The sequence below is a fragment of the Gossypium arboreum genome, chromosome 8 (genome assembly GCF_025698485.1).
Source record: "Gossypium arboreum isolate Shixiya-1 chromosome 8, ASM2569848v2, whole genome shotgun sequence".
In the NCBI taxonomy this organism is placed as follows: domain Eukaryota; kingdom Viridiplantae; phylum Streptophyta; class Magnoliopsida; order Malvales; family Malvaceae; genus Gossypium; species Gossypium arboreum.
In genome coordinates, this window is record NC_069077.1 from 8672137 (window position 1) to 8694660 (window position 22524).

At 31.9% G+C, this 22524-nt stretch overlaps 3 protein-coding genes across 4 annotated transcripts; 2 read left to right on the forward strand and 1 right to left on the reverse strand.

Moving 5' to 3' along the window:
- The first annotated feature begins 8591 nt into the window (after window positions 1-8591).
- Window positions 8592-10693, forward strand: LOC108468005 (protein LIFEGUARD 2-like). The gene is made up of 4 exons (XM_017768850.2): window positions 8592-9126; window positions 9223-9336; window positions 10047-10204; window positions 10314-10693. The coding sequence occupies exons 1-4, from the start codon at window positions 8874-8876 to the stop codon at window positions 10518-10520; spliced, it is 732 nt and encodes a 243-aa protein (XP_017624339.1). The 5' UTR covers window positions 8592-8873; the 3' UTR covers window positions 10521-10693.
- Window positions 10694-12848: 2155 nt separating this feature from the next.
- Window positions 12849-15098, forward strand: LOC108468033 (protein ANTAGONIST OF LIKE HETEROCHROMATIN PROTEIN 1). Its single transcript, XM_017768884.2, has 2 exons — window positions 12849-13108; window positions 13816-15098. The coding sequence occupies exons 1-2, from the start codon at window positions 12961-12963 to the stop codon at window positions 14865-14867; spliced, it is 1200 nt and encodes a 399-aa protein (XP_017624373.1). The 5' UTR covers window positions 12849-12960; the 3' UTR covers window positions 14868-15098.
- Window positions 15099-15477: 379 nt separating this feature from the next.
- On the reverse strand, window positions 15478-22117 carry LOC108470241 (protein NETWORKED 1D-like). Of its 2 annotated transcripts, none has more exons than XM_053018154.1 (4): window positions 21871-22117; window positions 21089-21228; window positions 17462-20769; window positions 15478-16823 (listed from the first exon to the last, which is right to left on the reverse strand). In XM_053018154.1, the coding sequence occupies exons 2-4, from the start codon at window positions 21189-21191 to the stop codon at window positions 15693-15695; spliced, it is 4542 nt and encodes a 1513-aa protein (XP_052874114.1). In that variant the 5' UTR covers window positions 21192-21228; window positions 21871-22117; the 3' UTR covers window positions 15478-15692. The 2 variants fall into 2 exon arrangements, with proteins under 2 accessions (XP_052874114.1, XP_017627016.1); XM_017771527.2 differs by having other exon boundaries at window positions 21089-21377.
- Between the last annotated feature and the right edge of the window lie 407 nt (window positions 22118-22524).

The following is a 22524-nucleotide window of genomic DNA, read 5'->3' on the forward strand; positions in this document are numbered from 1 at the left end:
TCGCGAGGGTGCTAATACCTTCCTCGCGCGTAACCCACTCCCGAGCCCTACTTTGTCTCTAGATTTTGACGTGGACCTAAACTTAGCCTTCTTTTTTGTTTTAAAAATAAAGGAATCAAATAGGTGTCTGATCACACTCTAAAAAGGATCGGTGGCGACTCTCGGTTTATTTTAAAATCAAATTTCGATTTCTAAATTTTTAATAAATCGCCACAATTAGCGACCAAGCTAAAATTTTTATGTCGCTACATAGGATACATTTTATAACTAATTATTTATCTATAGTGCTCATGACAAAAGCAAGAACAAGAGCGATCTTAAAATAGGAAATCCATTTAAAATTTATAAAATATTTTTCCGATTTTGCCTCATAGTAGAGGGATTAATCACTGTCACCAACGATAAATACTTGATTTTGACTTAAAAAATAACATTGTTAATGATAAAAAATTTAAATGGTTAATGTTTCATGAAAATAAAATTACAGTATAACTTGAATGGAGCGATAGTTAAAGTTATTGTCAATCATCTGCTTAGCACTTAATTCAAACTATATTATCTCATTTTCTATCTTTAATATTGTATAAAAACTTATAAAATATATAAAAAATTAAACATAATTAAATAATTAAATTACCAGAAATAGGTGAAATCATCTTACCTAGAGATATAAAATCCTTAAAGTACTATACCCTTTTAAAGAACCTCTTAAACTATTTAAATTATGTATATAAGCACTTTTAAGATATTTTAAAATATTGTTTTATTTTTTAATAAATTATTATCATTAAATTTACATCACATTAAATGTAAATTAATTAGAAATTTAAAATATTTTTACTTAAATATTAAAATCAAAAGTTTTCATGGATAAGAATTATGGTAGTTGATACTGTAACGATATCAATTATATAGGATGGTAAGTATCGTCCCGATCCAAACCAATATCAAGTAGTTTATGTTTTGTTCGAGTCAAAATTTTGGTGTGCTTCGACTATTTCAATGTATTTCAGCCTGTTTTGGTCAATACTGATTTGCACCAGTGTTTAATGGCCCGTACCAGTTGCTACAAAATTTTGATATTTTAAATCAACTTTTAAATTTTTTTTACAATTACATTTAAAATTAATAGTTATTAAATTAAATTAAATTAATTAATAATTTTAAAATTTATATTTATATGGATGTAATTGAAATATATTTGTATATGTATTAAGAAACTAAAATTAGACTATAAATATATATGTGAAAAAATATATTAAAAAATCAATAAAATCGAAATAATATATAAATATGTTAGTCTCCTTACGTACTTGTATCAAGTCAGGAAATGATATATATTCACTGATACAATACTAATTTTCTTAATAAAAATCTTAGATTTAAAATTTATTTAATTAAAAAGATGATACAAGAAATTATTTAAATAAAACATAGTAGTTTTAAGTATTTTTAATATATTAGAAAAGAACGATATACTCATGAAATATTTCGACATTTCTCCGTCGTGGAAATTACTTGTTGGTTCCACATTTTTCTTATTGGTTCCATGATGATAAGAAATATGTGTTCACCTTCATATTATCAATCGTTTCAGTTCCATATTTTTAATTTTTAATTGAAAAATTTGCAAAACAAACGAGATGAAGTTAGAAAAAATTTTAGGAGTTGAAATTAAATTATAATTTTTATAATAGTATAAATTTAATTTTTAAAGGATTAAATTAAAATTTTATTATTTGTAAGAAAGTTAAAGTGTAATTTTACTCTTACTAATTTAAAATATTAAAAATTTTAAAGGGCCAAAATATATTTTGAATGAGATTCTGACATTTTTAGATTGAGATGTTTTTTTACTGATAAAAGTATTGTCTGTTATCTTCAAAATACACTGTTAATCACCTCATTTCGACTTTGAGAGCTCAAGATATGGTCGTTTCAGTAAAAATTGTGTGAACAATATTCTCTAGATGTGATTAAAATGTGAATTACGAGTCTTAAACTTTTTAGCTTCTTAATTATATTAAATTCAATTCAAATGCTTAAATTTGATTATATATAATCCCAATAATGTATTTATTTAGTCTTTTGTTTTAAGAAATTATTTATTATGAATGGTTATTTTAATCTAACTTAAATAGTAAGATTATTCTCTCTCTCTATATATACATATATATATATATATATATATATATATATCACACTTTGTCTTCTATAATAACATTATATATTGCATATTCATTATTTTTAACTAAAAGTCAATATAGTTTTTGTTGGTGCAAGTTTACCAAAAGAGGTTAGGCTATCTGTTCAATTATTTGTCATCAACACTATTCACCTTTTATCATCTTTTGTTTCTTTTCTTTAGTTATTTATTTTTCCATTGATTTGTATTGTTGGAAACTTTCAAATTTGAACATAAATTTCGAGGTGACTGAACGGGTTCTTAAAATTTAATCTCAAGCTTTCACATCATTACATAAGTTATGGAGCTTTAGATTCGACAAGTGCAGAAGCGAATCCAAATTTTTTTTTAGGGAAGAAGAATTGAATTGTAAATTTTTAGAGGTCAAAACATAATTTTATCATGTTTTTATTTATATTTTGTCATTTTAAAGGGACTAAATAGAATTTTTCATTTTTGGGTGCCAAAATATAATTTTACTATGTATTAACATATGAATTTATCATTTTTAAGAAACTAAATTATAATTTTCCTTATTTCTTTTGAGGGTATAGATCCCCTAACATGTGTGTCTTATATAATATAGTAAAATAAATTAAAATATTAAATATATATATATAAATATATATATATATATATATATATATATATATATAAAGATATAGATCACATTTTAACACAACTTGTGGAGTTTTTATTTTATGACTTTTGCATATTATTCAGTAAAGTTTTGAAATAATTTTCATAAATATTTATAAAAAATATTTTTCCAAGTAAATAAATAATAATAAATAATTTTATACATATACACACATATATTTCTATTGAAAATAATTTTTATATGGTATTCTTAATTTGTTTTCCTATTTTAACCATAACATATTACATCATACAAAATAAAATATTATTGTGTAAGTTTAAATTCAACTCAAAATAAAAATCAAACTATTTGAATTTAATTAAGGTCACTAACACGATTTATATATTCAAACTCCAGATCAAACTTATTTCCTATACAATTTTTTTGGTAAAATAATAATTTAATATTAAAATATTAAAAATGTTGGTGATCGACTCATATAAACAACGAAATAGAAAAAACAGAGAAGATTAAACATAAATTTTACATAAAAAATTTCTTCGAAGAGGACAAAAACTACAGGCAAAGGAGATTTTGACGTGTCACTAAATGAGTAAACAAACGAAAGTATAATATGGAGAAAATAAACTTAAATATACTAAACGTACAAACTCAAACCCCAAAAATAAAGCCCTAACTCTCATAGAGCAAACTTGAAAACAAAACCTTAATTCTCATAGAGTTCTCTCAAAAGGGGTACAAAATTGTCTTCATAATTACCATAAAAACTCTCACCAAAACTCATCTGCGACCATATCTTGTTACCCCCAAAAGAAAAGCCCTGTAGTACTACATTTTTAATTGCCTTTTGATTGGCCTCTCAAAATAGGAATACAATGGCCCCTTTGAATAGGCTAAGAATAGAGTTATAATCATACTATAATATCCCTGGAGTAATCAGAGTTCGACTGGGAGAAGGAGTCCTGCTGAGCTGCCAAAACGCGGTTGCATAAGTTGAAAAAATGTCATGACGTCATACACCTATGCTCTCATTGTTGACATCAATGCCACGTTCATATTAGGGTTCCATTGCGTCATCCCGACGCTCCTCGTCATGACTTCGGGTTTGTTTTGGCCCTTCTTCAATTGCTCATCAATCAGCTTTCTAAGTGCTTGCAAAGAGTCCGATAAATGCGAGGCACACCCCCACAAAAAATTTAAGATTAAAAAGGCTTGATTATCAGAGACAAACACTTATAAGAGTTAGGGCCATTGGCCTAAAATAATTTGGTAAATTCTTATCAAGTTTCTTAAAATTTTTGAATTTTTGAATTAAAATTTCTAATTTATTTTTTAAAAATTCTCATTAACCCTTCTAAAATTTCTAAAAATTTTAATTAAATCTTCAAAAATTCTAAAAATTTTGATTAGATCCCTTAAAATTCAATGTCAATATCTGTCACTGTTGATTATGCTTGTGAAGTGCCTGAATTGATCTATTATTACAATAATTGAATTCAAATAACTTAATAACTAATCTAATATTAAGATAATTGAATTCAGATAGCTCAATAATTGATATATTATTACAAGAATCTAGCCTCCATGTATTACATGATTGTCCTAAGGCAAAGAAGTGTGGAATCAATTAATCCTATTGAGAATTTCAAATCGGTTTTTCAGTTACTCTTTGGAGGATTGGTTGTCCATTAACTTGGTAAACAAACTTGAGGTCACTCTCCAGGATGCAGATTGGTCATATTTGTTTGGAATTGTTTGTTGAAAAAATTGAAAACAGAGGAATGCGTGCGTGTTTCAAGATGGCCATTACAACATAACCAATGTGATTCATTTTTCATGGTTAGGGGCAAGGTCCATTAAGCATCGACAGTTAAATTCGAGAGGGAGTAATGGGAATCAAATAAGAAACCAAAGATGGGCCCCTCCATCCGTCGGTTTCTTTAAAAAAAATACTAACAATGCTCGCAACCTGAAGTTGGGGTCTGCTTGGTCTGCAGTGGTGGTAGGAGATGAGCATGATAATTGGATGTAGGGAATAAAAATAAGTATTGAGAGATGTAGTGCTACAAGCTAAGCTTTGAGCCATCTATGATAGCTTTCAATTGGCCTGGAAAGTTAAATGGGCTAATATTATTATTGAGATAAATAGTGCGCAACCTATTAAAGGTGTTCATGAAAAATATAGAGGGCATTCTAAAAGAGATTTGATTGTGCGCATTCAAAAATTTTACAATCGCGAATGGAGAGTGCTCTTTAAAAAAGTACTAAGAGAGGTGAACTCGACTATTGATATTTTAGCTGGATTGATGAAAAGTTCTCTTATAAGCTCAAGAATATTCCATGATGTTCCTCCACAGGTTGATGATCAATTGCGAATAAACAAACAAGTTACAATATCCAACATTGTTAGCTTGTAATTGAAGCTTTTATTTCTTGTTACCAAAAAAAATTCGACTTGAAAATAATTAAATCAAATTCAATTTTTTTTAATATTTTATTTCCAATCTAACTTAAAAAACTCCAACAGTGCAGATGGTTTCTACCAAATGGCCCATGGTTGAGAGTTGATCTTACTATGTTTGGGCTCACCTGCTGATATCACTTTCAAAGGGCCTTGTTAATCCATAACACCCACCGATGAAATGCCACCCTTTTATTTTCAAATAGGGGTTACATAATTTTTATTGTAAAAAATAAAATAAAAATTATATAGTTTTTGGTCCTAAATTTGGTAATTAAGTCTATTTTTAGTATTTATAGTTTTTTACCCATTTTGGTACTTAAACTTGATAATAAGATTCATTTTAGTATCTAAATTTGAAAATATAAAAATTAATGATGTAGCACTCGAGATTACGTAATATCATTACTTGAAAATTAAAAATTTAGATAAATCTTCAGGAGATGATGTGGTACTATCTTAGAGTACCGCATACAATGTTCTAATAACCTAACTAGTGGTTGAACTAGTCAGACAACTAGTTCATGATTCAATCAGTTTGATCAGTTCAATTGCTAGACCGATAATAATTAAATAAATAATTAAAAATCATAAAAATAATATAAAAAAATTAAATTAGTTTAACCTATTCTACTATTAATTTTTGTCTCAATATTCAATTTTTATCGGTTTTGAGTTGTTCCCGATTCAATCGGCTTTCAACTCTATTGCTTGGACTAGTATACTAGTCAATTCTTGGTCCAATCTATCCGACTAGTCAATTCAATCATGTTCCAAGAACACTAGTCACATTATCAAATCTTGACGGAATACAAATTTAGGGACCAAAATGGATCTAGTTATCAAGTTCAGGCATCAAAGTGAATTAAAAAAAATACAAGTACCAAAGTAGACCTAATTGCTAAGTTTAGAGGTCAAAAATTATATTATACCTTTCAAATAGTTTCACTTTTTAAAATATATTTAAAACAATTGAAAGATAACTTCAGATTACTAAATTTAATAGTTGAATTCTCCATCTGCATGCATACGTCATTATTAGGAAAAATAGTTAAGAATCTCAAAAAATTAATTTTCATGAATTGTGAAACTAGCATAGAAAATATTTTGATTTTACAAAATAAATACTATTGTGGCAAACATTTACACAAATTCTAAATACAAGTTTTTAACAAAAACACAAAAACATTGTATGCAGGGATTTAATTAAATTAGTACCTCATTATTAAATGGATTAATTTTGTTTCTATACTATTAAAAATAATCAAACAATGTAAAATTAGAATATAGATAATAATTAGTGTATAAAAATTATCATTTATTGTTTCACTAGGTTAATATTTTAAAATCTTTTATACTTTTATAAATAAAATATTCTATTTGGAATTAAATTAGAATTGTTTATACAATAAATATTAATTTTATTACAATTTAGAATTATTTAATCTATTTATTCAAACATTAAACCAATAATAGAGACAATGATGTAAAAATAGGTCAACCTATAGACAAATTTACCGATATGCTATTCTTTTATTTAAACATTTGTATTTTGGTTAAAGTGCTTAACATATAAAGATTAGATCAAATTAGCCTCTCTATTATTATTATTTATTTCAACAATGTCAACTTTCACAAAGACTTGTTAGATGCCCTACTTCTTATTGGACTCTCTACTTGTACAACAACTTTGACAAGTATAATAATAAATGGACCTGCAATAGCACAAGCACCTAATGGCTTACAATTGTTCTCCATCAAAAGCCTCAAATCCACTAGCAAAATACAAGCTAGAATCCTGTTTCTACGTTCTATTCTTTTGATTCTTACATCTTGTAGGTTAATTGGAAAGGATCTAAAATGGGTCAATATTTCATTTTTTTTTATTAAGTATCTTCAATTTGAATGATAAATCTCACATATCTGTTAATCAAATTAATGTCAACCATCATCTTATCTTGTCAGGTCAATATAAACGCCAAATATTTAAAAAAGTAAGTGTAAATATCGTAATTTATAATTTATTTCACAAAATATTTTTAAAAAAATGATATGTGCATACCATAAGATAAGAAATAGACCTGTAGTTCAGCCCAAAAAATGAAAAGGTTTGAGCAAAAATATAAATTCAAAAAATGGGTTTGGGTAAAAAAATAAGGCTCGTTTAAAAAACACGTTGAGCCTCGGGTAAAGTATTTTTTGCCTAGTCTCGACTCGGCCCGAATTCACAAAAGGACAAAAACATTTACTATTTTTTGTTGTTTTCTTCCTATTTTGCTACTATTTTACTATTATATTACTACTATTTTGTTGTTATTGTTTAGATATTGTATAACACTTATTTTATTGTTAATTTTGTTATTATTATAGAGGCATTTGCTTGGTATGTTGCATCTATCTTAGTATTATTTAAGTATACACATTTTTAAAATTTATTTTCAATTTATTAGAAAATATTTATTTTAATATTTTTAGTATTTTTTATGTATTTTACATATTTCAAAATTATATAAAATTAATATAAGTGGGCCAAATTCAAGTTTTAGCATTTTTATCAAGACTAAACTTAAGCAAATTTTTAGGCCCATTTTTGGGACCAGACCCAGACCTAATAAATGAACTTAAATTTTTTGTTGGGACTAACTCAACTTACGAACACCTCTAATTAGAAACCACCAAAAAAAAATAATTTATTAGTAAAATTGTTAATTGGTTGAATGGTTTCTTTAATCCAATATGTTTATCTCAACTTTGACGTCAAATTTCAATTAAATAATTTAAAAATATTTATTAGATTTAATTGTAAAATATGAGCATTAATATAAAATATATTTTATTATTTTATTATTTTAAAATAGTAAAATGAATTATTAAAGTGAATATACTCGAGCTAAGCCTAAATTTGGATAAAGGCATTTTAGAATCAACCTATGATTTTAATAGATTATTTTGGAATGTCTACGTTTTATTATTATTAGGATAATATAATTTATGATAGCTAAATTTAGTAATTAAATTTATTTTAATACTTCTACCTTTTTTTCTTTTTAATACTAGAACTTAATAACTAAATTCTATTTTAGTTCCTCAAGTTAAAAATATAAAAATAACATTGATCATATTTTAATAATATTGGTCATATCATCAAATTTTAATAGAATTTAAATTTAAAATTAAAATAATTTTATTATCAAATTTAAGAATTAAAATAAAAAATTAAATACTAAAATAAATCTAATTGTGAGCCAAAAATTATATTATACTATATTTTAAAATAGTAAAACGAGTTCTTGAAACGATTATACTGGAACTGAGCCCAAGCTCGGGTCTAAAATGCATTTTAGGATCAAACCGTGATTCGGATAAATTATTTCGGACTGTCCACGTTTGATCAGATTTTTTTTCTAATTTCCACGTGTCAACATCAGGTTCAGTTCCACCGGGCAGTTACAAAGACCTATCACTGTGACTTCCGCCCCCATAAAAACCGCCGGGTTTATAACCAACCGAAAAAAACCCAAAATTCGAAAATTTCATAACCCTAAATCCATCCCCTTTCATTCCTTTTTCAATCCCAGTTCACAAATTTCCCTTTGAATTTTGATTTTGTAAAGCCTTTTAGGACGATGTGGAATCAGGCGTACCGGAAAATCGACGATGCGGAGGCAGGAGGAAGGCCCTTGTACCCCATGATGTTAGAGCGGCCGGAGATGAGATGGGCTTTTATCCGGAAAATTTACTCAATCGTAGTCATTCAATTGTTAGCCACAATCGCGGTGGCCGCCACGGTGGTTACCGTCCATCCGATTGCTCATTTCTTCGTCAGCACTGGAACTGGATTTGCACTTTACATAGTCCTAATCATCACGCCTTTCATCAGTGCGTTTCTGCTTGTACTTTTTTTTGTTTTCCCCCTTTATATTAATTTCTAACTTTTTGGTTGACTAAAAACAATTTTCGATCTGCTGTTTGCAGCTCTTTGTCCTTTGTATTACTATCACCAGAGGCATCCTGTTAATTATCTTCTTCTTGGGGTTTTTACGATTTCTTTGGCGTTTGCTGTTGGATTGACGTGCGCTTTTACCAGTGGTTAGATTTGGATTTGTTATTTTTTTTCATTTATAATTCGAGCTAGCTACTATTATCATTTATTTCATTTATATAGCAATTGCTCCATCTTTGAGCTAGTATATTCACATAAGAAGATTGTTAGATTTGCCTCTTTTAAGAATTAAATCAATGAACTTAAACAGATTATAGTCAATGGTAAGTTAAATGCTTAGTGGATTTTGAGAATGTTGTTTTTGTTAATCAAGGCTTCCTCTGTGATCCAGTGGTATTTCTTGGGGATTTTGTTCCATCTAATTGTATGCATTTTTACTACTTCTTTCCTTTTATGGTCTTTTTCTCATTTTCCTCAATAGTAATTCTCTAGCATGTTGAATTCATGTTAGATAGGTTATTTGATTATTTGTATATAACTTCTTACGTCAATAGCCATTGACAGATTAAGCAATGGGTTTCCTCTGTGCCATTTTTTTATTTTTCTCTTTCCAATTTGTGAAAATAAATTGCTGTTATTGCTATTTCTATGGATTTGGATAGTGCAGTGGATTACCTTAGCATCTGTGACTAATCTAAGGCCATTTATATGTTGCATCTCAATAAGAATGAAGTATATATATTAGGAGGAGTTTAAACTCGATGTATATTTCGCGAGTGCAGTTAATTTTTTATCTAGATGTTACTGATTGTAGCATTGCATTAATTGACTTTATGTGCATTTTGTTTGTGACCAGGGAAAGTTATTTTGGAATCTGTGATTCTTACGGCGGTAGTGGTTGTGGCTCTCACTCTCTACACTTTCTGGGCTGCAAGGAGAGGCCATGATTTCAACTTCCTTGGTCCTTTCTTGTTTGGTGCTGTCATTGTTCTCATGGTTTTTTCTCTGATCCAGGTACTCTGATCTTGCCATTTTTATTTAGCTATTGTTTTCTCATATATCTCCATTTTATACAAGTTAACGAATACTAATTACTGGAATGTCTTTGTCTTCATGGGTGCAGATTTTCTTCCCACTCGGCAAATTATCGGTGATGATCTATGGGGGCTTAGCCTCGATCATATTCTGCGGTTATATCGTATATGACACCGACAACTTAATCAAGCGTTACTCTTATGACGAATATATTTGGGCTGCTATAGCTCTTTATTTGGACATAATTAATCTCTTCCTTTCACTGCTTACTATATTAAGAGCAGCAGATAGTTGAAGGAAACCACGGTGCCTATAAGCAATTCCTATTCATCATTGAAAAGTTGCTGTTATCTTTTTTCTTTTTCTTTAGGTGATAAATGTCTATGATGTAAAAACAGCCATAATCTATTTTGTAAAGCTGAAACCATATCACAGTTGACTGAAATGGAACATTTTATTTCTCTTGCACATTTCATTGTGCATTGTCTCACTGCCTCGAAACTCTTTCCTTCTATTTGTTAACAAGTATGGGACATCAAAATCAATGCTCATGTGTTCTAATTTGACTGTTTTGACTACAGAAGAACGGGAGTTACTGTTGTTTTCATTTGAATATCTTTCACATTCAGGAGTGGCGATGGAGAGGAAAGTGTGGAAGGTACTTTATTTTCCTTGCTTGTATAAACGTAGGTTGACTGGTTTATATGCATGCATGTGGATTTGTATGTTCACATAACGGTACATACAGGAACCTGGCAAGAATTTGAAAATGCAATTGCACCATATACTATGTAGTTATATTAGAACAATAGTTGGGCAGTGTGTTCCTTAGTTTAGAATATGCCATTCCTTGCTTTCCTTTTCGTCTTCTTATATGATTGAAGAGTTGTTCACTTGGAATTATATATCCAAAATATTGAACAAAAGTGGGATTCATTACTTCAAATTCCTTTATCAGCTGGTCTCTTCTTTCAGCAACAATTGACAGTAGCCTTGAGACTCCTTGTGTCCATAGATTGTATTCTCTTTGAATCCTACACTCGAACTCTACGAGCTCCCTTGTTTCAGTCTTCCTGGTTGGTAAAAGTGCCGTGGAGGATCTTGTACTGGGAGTCAAATTGCATTTTACCCTCTCTATTAAAAAAATGAGCAAATTAGTCTATGTATTCTAGATAAAGAGTAAACTTGTCTTTTTTTTTTTTAAATTCTATCAATTTTTACTGTTAAAAGCTAGTCCTTATGTCAAAATGAGGTACACGTCAAGCCAGTTTTTAATCGTAGAAATGGATGAAATTTTTAACAAAAATCACTAATTTACTTATCTTTTGAGTAAAGGGGGCAAAATGTAAGTTGACCCCAGTATAGGGGCCTTCATGGTACTTTTACTCTTCCTGGTTAAGCTGGCATGTCCTTGCCCACTTCCAAAACCACATCTGAAACTCCCCCCAAAAAAAGTTATTTACCATTTCCTGTACAATCCAAAGTTTCTTTGCAACATTGTCTTGGTGTAAAAAATTAACAAAAATGAACTCACTTTCATTTTGGTGAAAGTCCCAGCAACATGCTTGTTCTTCATCTTCAAAATCGCCTTCTAAAGTTAAAAGGCACGGATGGTTACGATGTTAGTGGAATTATGTGTTGTGCTCGACTAAAGCAGTGGATACCTGTCCTGTTTTATTCGTATAAACAGAGACGACTTTAGCCTGCATATGTACAAAATGTAATATAAGTTAATATGATTTGCATAATTCAGGTGGTATCAGCTTTGGATGGGTCAATTCAAATTTTTAAAATTCCGGAAATTTATGTCTGTTTTGATTTGTCTTATTTCGAGTTTGGTTAGGGTTATGGAAGGGAGAACAGAAAAAAAAAAAAAAAAGGAAAAGAGCAAAAGGATATAATAATAATAAATATAATAAATATAACATTAGTGATCATCTCGAATTTTTGAAATTTAATTATCGAACGCAACTTAAACCATTATATTGATTATTTATTCAAATAATAATGATAATTATAATTAAGTTATGTGATACTTGTAAGTGATGAAGGAAAAATAATGTATATAAAACTCAATTTCATCCTCTCAAATCCAACTTACGCTAAGAACACTTTAAATTTGCGAATTTAATTAATTTATTTTACAATGTTGTAGAAACCAATTAAATTGATACAATGGACTGATGTAATTCGTGAACTACTTTTTGAGAAATTTTCTTTGTAATGTTATAAAAATAGTTTTCGATTGATTAAAAACATGTACATTTTATATTTTTCATAAATTTAAAAATAATTTTTATACTTTTATTTTAAGAATTTTAGATATTAAAATTTAAGTTTAATTATTAATAATAGAATATATATTTTTATTAAATTTATTAGTGTGATTTTTAAAATTTAATTACTTAGTAATTATATAATTAATAAAAGTAATTAACTTTTAAGTTAACAAAAATAAGTTTAATAATGTTATCTAAAATTTAAAACTGAAAATAATTAAGAACTAAATTTTTTAGAGTAAAACTATAGAAATTAAATTTCGATTTAATAAACGGTACATATGGCAGATTTTAATCTAGAAATAATTATAAAATTATTAAAAATCTAAATATTTAAAGTAGTTTGCTTGAGGTCGACATATTTTCCTGTCACTTTCTCGTGCACCAAACGTCAGTTGAAACAGTGAAACCCAGTCATTGTTAACTTCAGTACACAATTTAGCCAAAGAAAAACCGATGGCTCCGCTCAAAAAATCCAAGAAAACGAAGAAATCGTCCAAGAAATTGAAGAAAAACAAAAGCGTTTCCGTGGTTCCAGTGGAACCCAGAGTTAACGAGCCCGATTGGTGGGATAGTTTTTGGCACAAGAACTCTACTACTCCAGGTTCAAAAAAATTTCAACCTAACACCCCCCAAAAACAAGCTCTATGTTTTTCCAATTTCATTTAATTTTGCAGATAGCTTTAGTTTCATGTCATTATGATGCTAACAACCTAGAGCTAGATTGCTCATCTTTAACATGGTTAATTGTGAGATTGAAGCTGAATTGCGTATCATATTTTCAGCTTGCATTACTTTTCCCATTTATTTGAAGCTGAAAAATGGGTTCTAAGATATGAAATTTAGGGATTATATTTGAGCAATAGTGAAAAGTTTTTGGGTTACATTTTCGTTACCCAACTTCCAAACCGTATAAAATGGTAATTGAACTATTTGAGAATTTTTATTTAAGTAACTGGGATACTATTGACAAGTAAAATAACATATCTTAAGTTGAAGTCGATCTGATGGTCTGTGTTGGAGATTAGAGAAGAAAATTGTTTGAATTTTGGCTCGACGGTCTATAGGAAAAACTTGAACCGTAGAAGAGGAGGAAGAAGAGTAACTTGAACCGTAGAAGAGGAGGAAGAAGAGTAGGTCAGCAACTATTTTGTAATTTTTTGAAGTTAGAATGATCAAAATCTAAATTCCTAATAGTTTAGTTACTTTGGGTGTAATTTACTCAAAATATTTTTTTAGTATTTGATATTTTTCTGATTTTCAATGAGAAATGAAATGTTCTTTTTTCTTTCTTTTTTTTTTTTATGGCAGATCTTTTGATTCCATCAAATGAGGAAGAAGGGTTCAAGTATTTCTTTAGGGTTGCAAAGAAGACATTTGATTACATTTGTTCCCTTGTGAGAGAAGACCTTGTGTCAAGGCCACCATCAGGGCTTATTAACATTGAAGGAAGACTTTTAAGTGTTGAAAAACAAGTTGCAATTGCCCTTCGAAGGTTAGCATCCGGCGAGTCACAGGTATCGGTTGGAGCTTCGTTTGGTGTTGGTCAATCTACAGTTTCTCAAGTGACTTGGAGATTCATTGAAGCGTTAGAAGAACGTGCTAAGCACCATCTTATATGGCCTAATTCTGATAGAATGGAGGAAATTAAATTGAAATTCGAAGCTTTATTTGGGTTGCCCAATTGTTGTGGAGCTATAGATTCAACACATATTATCATGACTTTACCGGCAGTTGAAACTTCAGATGATTGGTGTGACCAAGAGAGCAATTACAGTATGTTCTTGCAGGGAATCGTTGACCACGAGATGCGGTTTCTCGATATCGTAACTGGTTGGCCTGGTGGTATGAGTGTGTCTAGATTACTCAAATGTTCAGGATTTTTCAGGCTCTGTGAAGCCGGGGATCGTTTGAATGGAAGTATAAGGACATTATCAGAAGGACTAGAAACGAGAGAATTCATAGTCGGTGGTGGTGCATATCCTCTTCTTCCCTGGCTTATAACCCCATACGAAAACGATAACCTCTCTTCTTCAATATGTACTAATTTTAATGCCAAGCATGAAGATGCAAGGTCCCTCGGGGTGAGGGCGTTTTCACAGTTGAAGGGTAGCTGGAGAATTCTTAACAAAGTCATGTGGAGACCGGATAAACGGAAATTGCCAAGTATCATTTTGGTATGTTGTTTGCTTCATAATATCATCATTGATAATGGAGATCAGTTACATCCTGATGTTGCTTTATCTGGTCACCACGATTCTGGTTACGGCGAGCAATGCTGTAAGCAGATTGATCCAATGGGTGAAACTGTGCGGGAAACTCTAGCCAAATACTTGTTGCAAAGTAAACAGAAGAGTCTATGATTTTTTTTCATTCACAATATGAAGTATCCTTCACATACAAAATGCCATTGTTTTTTGCAGACATTAGAGCAGATTTTGGTCATGCTAATGGTTGTTCTATGACTCGTATTTCATGTCTTAATGTTATTTTCTGTTGTAATAGCTCAGCTGCAAAGATGAAATTGTATCGTTTACCACAATGGCAAATTGATATCAAACAAAAATCCAGGTATAAAAGGTAGATTTAAGAAATTTTAGGGTTAAAAGTTTATTAGAAGTCCTTGTACCATATCATAAAGTTTATTTTAGTCCCTGTACTATTAAAATGAACTTTTTAGTCTATGTACGTTTGAAAATTTGATATTTTAGTTATTGTACAGTAATTTTGATGTTAATGTAATCACTTGGCTAAATCAATTATTAAATTAAACTAAATTAAAAAACCAATTTTGGTTTGGTTCACGTCAATTATCATTAAATTATGTCATTTCATTTATTTTCAAGACCAATAAATTTTTTAATTTAACTTAATGTCATGTCAATCACTGTTAAGTCATAACATTCTATTAATGAGAAGGTTAACGTGTAACTAAAATATTAGCTTTTCAAACATATAGGACCTGAAATGAACTTCTTGATATAGTATAACTTGTAAACTTTAACAGAAATTGTAGACTATAAAAGTGCAATTTGTTTCTGTTAGATGGTGCCTGAAATATACAGTAGAATCTATGAAGTACAGAACGAAGCCTCTGCAACTAAAGAAATATGTGAAACAACAAAACTAGAAAGGTATATATTTATGGACAATGCAGTTAAATTCTCTCTACTTATATGAACCATTGCTCAATCTCCTTTAGTTGCGGGTTTAACGCATGCACAAAAGGGAGCTTTCTTCTTCTTCTGCATGTTTCTTACCCCACCGTAAAGATAGTCCCGCAATATAACTCGTTTTTTCCGATCAGTGACTCGGGCTTGTCCTCTGTTTCCTTTTTCATCATCGAGCTGCAGTAAGAGAAACTGTAGTTTCTGTACCTCTAACTGCAACCGCCCGATCTTCTCAGACCCTCTTTGAGCTTGTTCTGATACTCTTTGTTTCCTAACACTACCACTCACATCAGATTCTAATGCTGATTTCCCATCAGGGTATTGAGAACCATCTTCAACTTGCGTCATTAATTTGCGATTGGCATCAACAAGCTTCATGATAGCTTCCTCAGCTTCTTCTAGCTGCTCTTTGACTGTACCATAATCAATTCCTTTCCCCTTTTTGCCCTTCTCGGTTATCTCGACCTTCTTCTTTAGATCCTGTACGGTTATTTGAAGGTTAGCCAACTTTTGTGCATCGGAATCGAGTCTTTCTAAAATGTTCCTCTTGCTTCCTTGTCGATACGGTTCTTTAAATCTCTTAGAACCCTCTTCATCTACAATCAACTCCTTCACAAGTGATTCAGTAGGACTTTTGCCCTTGTGTCCCTTCCGAGCCTTGCCAAATTTCGAGTCAGCTCTAACATCATGTTTGTTGGTTTCCCATGACTCGAGCGTCTCTTCTGTTTCTCTCCTGCTTAACCCATAGGATGTGGACTCAGATATCTGATCAAGCATTATGTCTTTTGTCATCATATCATTGTCCTCTTCAGATATTTCACTTGTTGGTCTCGGCATTCTGACATTGTTACCGAGTCCATGGCTAAGTTCCCTCCCTTCTCGCCTAGCATTCATGTGCTTCTTTGGTCCGATGCTTTCTTGACGTGAGCTTAGTTCTTCAATCTGTTTCATTGCAGCCTCTAGTTTGGAATTGAGATTCGAGTTTTCCAGCATTGCAACCTTTTCCATTTCCATCACCGCTTTTTCAATAGCTCTAATTCTCGTAGGGATACCCTGCAAGTCCGAAAAGCCATCCGGAACCAAGGCAATTTGATCTTCACTTGCTTGTTGACAGTTTTCAGCATGCAAGTCAGTCCTCAGATTCAAATCCTGGAAAACAAGACAATTATAAGTACGAGCATCACAGCTGATACCATCCAAGATCCATGGCATTACTAACACAAATGAATAATTTACAGACAAGAAGGCTCCATTTATATCGCAAAACATCTCGGTAATACTATATGCAATATCTAGGCCTTGCAGAAGCAAAAAAAAAAAAAAAAAACTTGAAACCACATATTCCATTAATACAGATCAAGAAAACAAGTACTTAAAAAAGCATGTGAAATTCACTGCACAGAAGTGACTAACAGGGCCCCAAAAAAGTAACAGCAAAAGTGGTGTCTCAACATTAATTCAACATAAATACTAAATAGCTTTCTCATTGGAAACAAGAAGTTTTATAAAATCATACTAATAAATGCATGCTGATGCGAACTTGGAGAACTAGAGACTTATATTTGCAGTCAAAAATTGAATATAAAACCATGGAAAGCAGCAATATCAATTGCTAGTTTAAATAAACCATTGGATGCTCATACAAGTCACAAGAATATGTAGTTGGATTAGAACTGAGGTTATGCATTCAATCAAATAGCACGAAGAAGGCAATCTTGCTTTCGTTTATTAAAAGTTATAAAGTAGATTATGAAGTCATATGCAAACATACAGTCTGTAGTTATTACCTTTACTTGTTCATCACAATCTGTTGGAAGTTTAGGATGCAAGAGAGTTCGAGTCTCCAAAGATGTAACGCTGTCCAAAAGAGAAACAATAGTGGATTTATATGCTGACAGCTGAGCTTCAATCCGTCCGTTCTCATGTTCCATGATTCGAACACTTCTTTCCAGTGCTTCTAACTCCGCAGCTTTGGAAATACTTCTACTTTCAAGGATTTCACATTCCTTAATGACCTCGTGAACCTTCTGTTCGAAAAATACTTCACGGACAGCCGAAATCTGTAGCTCACCAAACAATGCAATGGCCTGAGTTTCCCAAAGTTTAACCTCTTTTTTCTTCTCTGTAACAAGATTTTCTGCCTCTAGTTTCTGTTGCCTGAGCAGTACAATAAGAACCGAATTCTCAATTACAAATTGTTGATTTTCATCTAGGGACTTCATAAGTGAATTTAGCATCTCGTGGAGTCGGCCAAATACACAGTCAATAACTGATTGGTCTAGTTTGGTCTTATCATCATAGCCATGAATAGCATCAATCTCAAGAACTCTCAACATCTGATAAAGCCCCATCCTGAGTAAGCTAATTTGGTCACATACAGATTGTATCACTATCTGCTTTTCGGAATTTCCTAGCTCCAATTCTGAGATAAGTTTTTCTGATACTTTGGAAGCTTCCAAGAGTTTCCTACACTCGAGCAAAAGGGATAAATTTTTCTCTTCCAGGTCTTGTGCACATTTCTGCAAGACAAAAATTTCTACCTGAGAATTCATGGCCTTGTGCAGTTCCTCTTCATATTCTTTCTTCCAGCGCTGACTTTCCTGTTGTAGAAAATGGATCTGAGATTCCAAAGCAGTTATTTGGGTTTCATTCAGACACAAAATACTAGCATGTTCTTGCTTCTCTGCCTCTAGAGACTTTTGTAGCTCTTCTACTTCACGAACTGTTGATTCTCTCTCTTTCTCCAGACCTCCATATTTTTCTTCCAATCCCTGGTATCTTTTTTCTAAATCTTCCAGCCTTTTCTGCCTTACATCCAACTGAGAGATCAAACCTTCTCTCTCCGTTATCAGGCCAGACTTGTCGTCACCAAGCAACAAGCATGAATTTTCTAAGCCTGTTAATTTTATCCTCAATTGTTCAAGTTCGGCATTAGAATCAAAAAGGGAATTCTCCATAAAGTTATTCTTCTCTGTAAGCTTCTCCAGATTCTCAGTAGCAATCTGTAGCTGAGAAATGAGTGTGTCCTTCTCTACAACAAGGATGGATTTCTCTTCCGAAAGAGATTGATAAGATTCTTCCAATGTCTTTACTTTCCCCCGAACACCTTCTAGCTCAATATTCAAATCCGAGAGGGAATTCTCCAAAAGGGCATTTTTCTCATTAAGTTCCTCCATGATTTTCAACTTCTCTAGGAGCACCATCTTTTCATCACCGTCCTTTTTGCTGATATCTTTTAGCTTTGTGTTCTCTTCCTGCAATTCCTTCACGGATGATGCAAAGTTTTCCGGACTTAAGCAAACCAACTCCAACTGCCCTGTCATATCCTTGTGTCTCTTGTTAAAGTCAATGAGTTCCTCTTTCAAACAGTAAATTTCTTGTTGAAGAGCATTCCTCTGATCCACTCTAAGTTCAACCTCAGCATCAAGTTTTGATATAGTCTCCCTTAAGCTTAAGATTTCATCTTGCAAATTCTTGATGGACATTGCTGAACTTAAATTGATTTCATTCAAGCCTTTATTCTCTTCCTTGACTCTCTGTAGTTCATCCTCCAAACCATGATTACGAGTTTCAATGTCCTGTAAAATTTGAGCCCTATTCTGAATCTCTGCGGCCATAGCTCTTAGTTCTTCCTGAGATTGAGAGTGCAGATGCTGAAGAGTTTGAAATGCAGTTTCGGCCTCCATAAATCTCAAGTGTTCCTCTTGTACGGAGGTCCAAAGTCTCCCCAACTCCTCCTGCTTTTCTGTTAGTTCTCTATTTTGGTCCCCAATCGTTTGCGCCATAGACTCCAATTCAGCATGCAGACTCTGATTCGTTCTGTCCAACAGATCACACCTTTCTTCAGCACCTTTTAACTTCGCAGCCGCATCATCTATCTCATTGTTGAGCCTTTGAGTCTCCTCCTGGGCACAAGCAAGTTTCTTTTCCAGGCTGGAAATCGTCTCTAAGCACTGCTGGTATCGAAGAGCAGCTGCTTCCTTATCTTTTGTCAGCTCAATAACTACTTGCTTCAAAGTTTCTAGTTCGCTTTCAGCTTTCTCAGCTCGTTCAGTCATCCTTCTGGCACTATCTTCAGCATTCAATAATTTTTCTTCCAGATTGCTTACCATCTCCGAACACTGCTTATATTGAGCTAGAGCATCCTCCTTTTCAGCTTCTACACGAGCAAGGTCCTGCTTTAAGGCTTGAGCTTCGATTTCAGCTTTACTAGCTCGTTCATTCAGTTCTGCAGCTTCCTTTTGAGCATGAGAAATACTGTTCCCAAGATCATTTATTTTCTCCAAGCACTGCTGGTATTGAACAAGATTAGCATCCCTTTCAGCCCCAAGTTTGGCGAGTGCATCCTTCAAAGTCTGAACTTCAGCTTCAGCTTTACTTGCTTGTTCACTATGCCCCCGGGAATCTGCTTGTGCACGAGAGACCTCACTCTCAAGAGCAGACAATCTATCCAAACTCTGCTGGTACTCAAGTAAGCCAGCTTCTTTTTCAGCTTCTAACCTAGCAAGAGTCTTCTTCAAGGTTGCAATTTCCATCTCAGCTTTACTCGCTCGTTCTCGGAGATTGGAGCCCCCATTGTATTCCTTCTCTATATCATTAAAGCTGAGGTCTTCTCTTGCCCTTCCTTCTGCAAATTTGACGTGGTTTATAGCTTCTTCAGAACCAAACGAATCATTGAACTGTTTAGGACCCTTTCTGAAATTTGCTGAATCAGATTCTTCAGTGAACGCTCCATTTCTCTTGATAGCATGTGAAGAGAGTCCCACAGTGTCCTTCTGCAGCTCATCAGGCTCCAAAAATGCACGTACGGATGGTTGCATCTCAGGTGTAGAGGGATCAACTTCAGCAGCGGAACCTCCTGGTGTGTCATCTACGAATTGGTTTGGAAATGCTTCTGCCATGGTTTGATGCGCCTGACGAAGCACCCCAGTTGCATGATCATATCTTTCAGCCAAGGCACGGTATGCTCGATAAAACTCTTCTACCAATTTCATCAACTCCGGCCGCTTCTTGTAATACATCTCTGCTCGCCTAGCAAAGGAATCAGCATCTTCTTCAATGAGCTTGATCATTTGCTTGACTCTAGTATCCATATCTGTTCAAGCAGAAGATATCAGTAGTCAAAATACAGGAGCAAAAGATAGAAAATTTCAATACCGCAATCACGCATATTATAAAAACCCGAGGAAAATACACAGTCATTATCACCAAAAAAAAATGAATATACACTTTACATGGTGGTATAACATGGTATCACGTAACTTATCAAGCTTCTAAACCATGGTTATATGCTCGTTTTCAGTGATGTTAACTTCTTACAGTTCATCACATAATTGATTCTTGCAAAAATCAAATTGTTGTAACAATGGCAATAATATGGATCCATTTCGAATTGCATAGCAAGGATCAAATACCTGTTAGATTCTCTTTGAGCCATCTAGAGTTTTTAGGGCTTATGTGACTGTTCCACCACCACGAGTACATGCCTTTCGAATTCGAACGCTTAACAGTCGCCATGGCTTCAGTCCTCGACACCACTGCTTCCCGATTCTGACTGTCGATAACAAAATCTTAATTATGAAAACAAGTCGCCACCGATCAACACGGAACCGGCTTTTTTATTGACTACAACAAACTAACTTTTGATGTTGAGAAATAATATGAAAATCTTCAAAAATTTTCTCAGTGCTTGTGTCTTTATCCCTGATATCAACAAACAAAAAAATCCAAAGAATTGAATTCAGTTTTGACATGAAGGGAAAAAATACACCTTCGATCATATGATGAAGAACATGAAAAAAAGATCACAAAATAACCTGATCAAGATAATCCAAAGGTCCTAAATATGTATACAAAAAAATAAAATCAATACAACACATGATTAGAATTTAGAACAGGTGATTGAAAAAGGAAAGGTAGGAATCTGATCAATCAAAACAAAACAAAAAGGAAATTGCAGATTCACAATCAACAACATAGCAGAAAAATCAACAACAAGAACCATATCAGCACAAAATTAGTCAAATTTTTATTCAAAGAAAACATAATTCAACAACTAAAATTACCTGAGAAAAGCACACCAAATTAATAGAACAAAGAATAGAACTAAAGAAAATGATATGCAAAAAACCATTTACTTCAACAGACATGATAATTCGAACATGAATAATAATAATTATAAGCAAAAAAGGATTACCATAAAATTAAAATAAAAAACCGAAGTATGGTTCTGGTGTTTGATAATAAGCAAGCAGCTTTTATTGAAAAAAAAGAGGGTTTTGCTGTTTCTTTTTTCTTGTGTCAACCCATTTCTGAATAATCTTTCTATGCTAGAACTCTCCTTTACTTTTTTTTTTTTTTCTCTCTCAGACGTTTTTGGTTGCTTTAGTGCTACTTTAGAAAGGCCATCAAAGAAGAAATGAAAACAAAAAATGACGGGCAAAGGACAAATACCAAGAAAACAGGAAACTATATATGTGTATATTTCCATAGGTTAAAATGTGCTCCAAGTCCTTATAATTTTTATATATTTAAAATTAGTCCTACTTTTATTTTGAGGAAACTAATCCTTAAACCTTTTGAAATATTTAAAATATCCATTTGATATCCACGGAGGAAACCGAAACCATTATAATGTATTTGAATTTAATAAAATAAATTAATCATGTTAACAATTGAACTTAAAAGTAGGAGGATTAAATTTCAATATTTTAACCTTTATAATATTAACTATAGAAATAAAAATGGAAAATAGAATTTTATCTTTTGTAGTTTATAAAAATTGAAATTTTAATCTTTTATTTTAATTGATCAGAACTTAATTTTCGTATTTTACAAAATCAAAGAAATT

Bases quoted from the DNA above. Each gene is read 5' to 3' on its own strand.
- LOC108468005 (XM_017768850.2), top strand. From the start codon at position 8,874: ATGTGGAATCAGGCGTACCGGAAAATCGACGATGCGGAGGCAGGAGGA. The intron at 9,127-9,222 runs GTGCGTTTCTGC...TGCTGTTTGCAG, and splicing joins AATCATCACGCCTTTCATCA to CTCTTTGTCCTTTGTATTAC. The intron at 10,205-10,313 runs GTACTCTGATCT...TCATGGGTGCAG, and splicing joins TGGTTTTTTCTCTGATCCAG to ATTTTCTTCCCACTCGGCAA.
- LOC108468033 (XM_017768884.2), top strand. From the start codon at position 12,961: ATGGCTCCGCTCAAAAAATCCAAGAAAACGAAGAAATCGTCCAAGAAA. The intron at 13,109-13,815 runs GTTCAAAAAAAT...TTTTTATGGCAG, and splicing joins CAAGAACTCTACTACTCCAG to ATCTTTTGATTCCATCAAAT.
- LOC108470241 (XM_053018154.1), bottom strand. From the start codon at position 21,191: ATGGCGACTGTTAAGCGTTCGAATTCGAAAGGCATGTACTCGTGGTGG. The intron at 20,770-21,088 runs GTATTTGATCCT...CTGCTTGAACAG, and splicing joins GCTCAAAGAGAATCTAACAG to ATATGGATACTAGAGTCAAG. The intron at 16,824-17,461 runs GTAATAACTACA...CTTGTTTTCCAG, and splicing joins ATTGTGATGAACAAGTAAAG to GATTTGAATCTGAGGACTGA.